The sequence below is a fragment of the Poecilia formosa genome, unplaced genomic scaffold, assembly GCF_000485575.1.
Source record: "Poecilia formosa unplaced genomic scaffold, Poecilia_formosa-5.1.2 Scaffold382, whole genome shotgun sequence".
Lineage (NCBI taxonomy): Eukaryota > Metazoa > Chordata > Actinopteri > Cyprinodontiformes > Poeciliidae > Poecilia > Poecilia formosa.
Window position 1 is genome coordinate 104,911 of NW_006800321.1, and position 3,152 is coordinate 108,062.

At 40.4% G+C, this 3,152-nt stretch overlaps 1 protein-coding gene across 1 annotated transcript in view; it reads right to left on the bottom strand.

Annotated features, from left to right (window-relative positions):
- Positions 1-3,152, bottom strand: part of mtr (5-methyltetrahydrofolate-homocysteine methyltransferase) — a 28,848-nt gene that overhangs the window by 16,452 nt on the left and 9,244 nt on the right. The window contains exons 13-16 of the mRNA XM_007575580.2: positions 2,462-2,574; positions 2,217-2,357; positions 1,696-1,881; positions 324-503 (exon numbers count right to left, since the gene is read on the bottom strand). Of these exons, the coding sequence (XP_007575642.1) occupies positions 324-503; positions 1,696-1,881; positions 2,217-2,357; positions 2,462-2,574 (620 nt within the window). The remainder of the gene's footprint in view (positions 1-323; positions 504-1,695; positions 1,882-2,216; positions 2,358-2,461; positions 2,575-3,152) is intronic.

Genomic DNA, 3,152 nt, shown 5'->3' on the forward strand with positions numbered 1-3,152 from the left:
TTCTGGTTCTGGTTCTGTTCTGGTTCTGTTCTGGTTCTGGTTCTGTTCTGGTTCTGTTCTGGTTCTGGTTCTGTTCTGGTTCTGGTTCTGGTCTGGTTCTGGTCTGGGGACGACTGTGGACCTCTGGAAATGATGATGCAATGAAGGATTCTTCATAAAAATCAAGAAAGTTTTGCACTCTGCTTTTTTCTAAAAGCACCAAGTTAAAGTGCTAGAAGACAGATCTACGTCTCCAACGTCTGCTGGTGGTACAGAAAGCTGCTGTATGGACCAGAGGGGCACAACCTGACTGCAGACCTTTTGTCTTCGATTGATCTTGTTACCTTGATAAACTTGGTGGCCCTGATGAAGTTCACAGCGTAGTCATTGTGTTCCTCCATGCCAGTGCCAATGGTGAGGATGTTGGGGTCAAAGATGATGTCGTTAGGATCAAAGCTGACCTTACTGACCAGGAGGTTGTAGGCCCGGGTGCAGATCTCCACCTTCCGTTCCGTATCTGTGGCCTGAAATCACAGCACATTAATCAGTAACTGCACACCACCAGCAGTTACTGATTATTGCTCAGACCTTTCGTCCAATGAAAATGTCATCTTTCAATATCATTGCTATGATGGCACAGTGTATGTCTGATAAAAAGAACACAGTGTATTAGGCAGGAGGAAAACTGTCCACATTAATCCCAATGAAGAAAACTTCTCATCCAGTTAGACTTAGGTCTAACTGTTGTTAGCAACATCCTGCATGTCCTGCATGAAGTTAGATTGACTAACTAAAGGTTTCTCTTCTAATTATGAAAAATGGAACAAAAAAAATCAGTTTGCTTTCATTGATTCGTTGTGGAGCGGAGACATTCACTTCGTGTTGTTGCTCCAAGCACAGATCAATAAAACTCCACATATGCGTCAGCCATCTCTGACTGATATATTTTGTCTGATTGTGTCCACAGAACTGTAACAACTACTTCCTGTCGTCGTCTTCTTCCTGCATCAGTGACAACATCAACATGGTTGTTGATCATATTACTTGTGAAATGCGAAAAAAGTGTTTCCATTGCAGTTTAGCAAAGTAAATAAATTTTGATAGTCAAAAAAAAAACCCACCTCATCCTGGCAAGTTATTTTAAATTGCTTAAAGTGTTTTCTTTAAGCTAAATGGCAATTTTATGGTCAATAGAAACAGCCATTGTTGAAGTCAGTCCAGGATGGGTTTATTTCCTGACAGAACTTTTCTCTGTATTGCTGCTCCTTATTTATGGTATTTATGGCTTTGTTAGAAATGTATGTTCTATTTTCTGGTAGACAGCATTCCATACACCGCTGAAGAGGTGCAATATTACATAACTTAGTAATTAAAATCAGTGTTTTACACCGTAAATGTCTAACTACTATAACACCATTGAACTTAGCTACGTCTGCACTGCTGGACCAGAAGGCAACTGTAGCAGAGAGTATAAAGCAAAACACTCAAACTGTGATCCTGCAAGAAAGGTCATAAAATGTTTGCACTAGTAATTGTAGCTGTGTGGGAGCCACAATCACAGACAAACTAAATCATCCATAACCATATGTTGACATATAATTTTATGATTATAATATTATTTGTAGACAGTATGTGTGTGTGTGTGTGTGTGTGTGTGTGTGTGTGTGTGTGTGCGCGCGCGCGTGTGTGTGTGTTGGCTGAATACTTTGGCCTCACCTGTCCCTCCTCATCAAAGGCCATGACCACCACAGCAGCTCCATAGCGCTTCACAGTGGCAGCTCTAAGCAGGAAGTCCTGCTCCCCTTCCTTCAGGCTGATGCTGTTCACCACGCACTTGCCCTGACAGCACTTCAGCCCAGCCTCAATCACTGAAAAGTTGGATGAGTCGATGCACAGAGGAACCTGCAGGACCAAAAACAAGACTTCTAGAACCCTGAGGAGCTCATGAAATATGGAGCAAGGTCATTCAGTTCCTCATTAAACAGGTAGGATGGTTCTGAAAGTGTAAATAAACAAATGTCGGACATATGATCAGCAAGTGAAACAGATCAGCTCTATACCTTCTCTTTAACTCAGAACACCTAACAATAAGGCACAGTAAAGATGGTTGTTCTATATGCCAGGGTCACTTATGGGCATCTGATGAATTAGGTTATGTATTTCACTGTTCCTAAAAACAGAATTCTGCTAAACATGGAAAAAATTAGAAAGAAAATGAATTCATTTGACTGTCTTACCCGTGCAATATCAGGTTCAGAGGCTACAAAGTTACAAAAGCGAGCCATGGCAGCCGGACCGTCCAGCATGCCCTCATCCATGTTGATGTCCAGGACCTGGGCTCCCATCTCCACCTGGGCCTTGGCAATGCTCAGAGCTTCCTGAAGACAAAACACAGAAGAACCCACTGACAACAAACCTATCTCCTGAGGTGGAACAGTGGTGATTTTATTACAATCTAAGAAATAATAACGATCATAATAACCTCATATTGTCCAGCCATGATCAGTTTGGCAAACTTGCGTGACCCAGCCACATTGCAGCGCTCACCAATGTTCACAAAGTTGGTGTATGGGCCAATCCGAAAGGGCTCCAAACCTACAAATTACAAACATTTTCTTTCCAACAAAGCAGGAAGTTATCAAGCATTATAGAATTATGATGAACATATGGAGTAAACTAGGCCTGTCATGATAACAAATTTTGCTGAGAGATTGTCTAAAAATTATTGCGATAAACTATAATATTGTTTCAAGACCTTTTGATACTGATTTAATGGAAATGACTAATAATGCATGCGATTTCCTGCCATAGATAGATGCACTTTATTTTCAAAAGATCACATAACACTGGAACTGATAAACTAAATTAACAAAACAACTAAAAACAAAAATGGATTCTCAGTCTCCATTAACAAAAAACGTATTTAAATAAAAACTAAACAACATAAAGCCAAAGTGAAAAAAAATAAATACTGCATTCAACCAAAAGAGTGCAGATTATGAAGTCTGTATGTGCCCTTCAGTAATCACTAGATTTAAATAGAGAAGATGAGCACATCTGACCACCTAATGCAGTAGTTCATACTACACAATTTTTTGCCCCTATTTTCCCTTTACAACAATCTTAGAAAGTTGGCCGATCTAAGATTGTCGCCGGTGGTTTCGTAACCGATC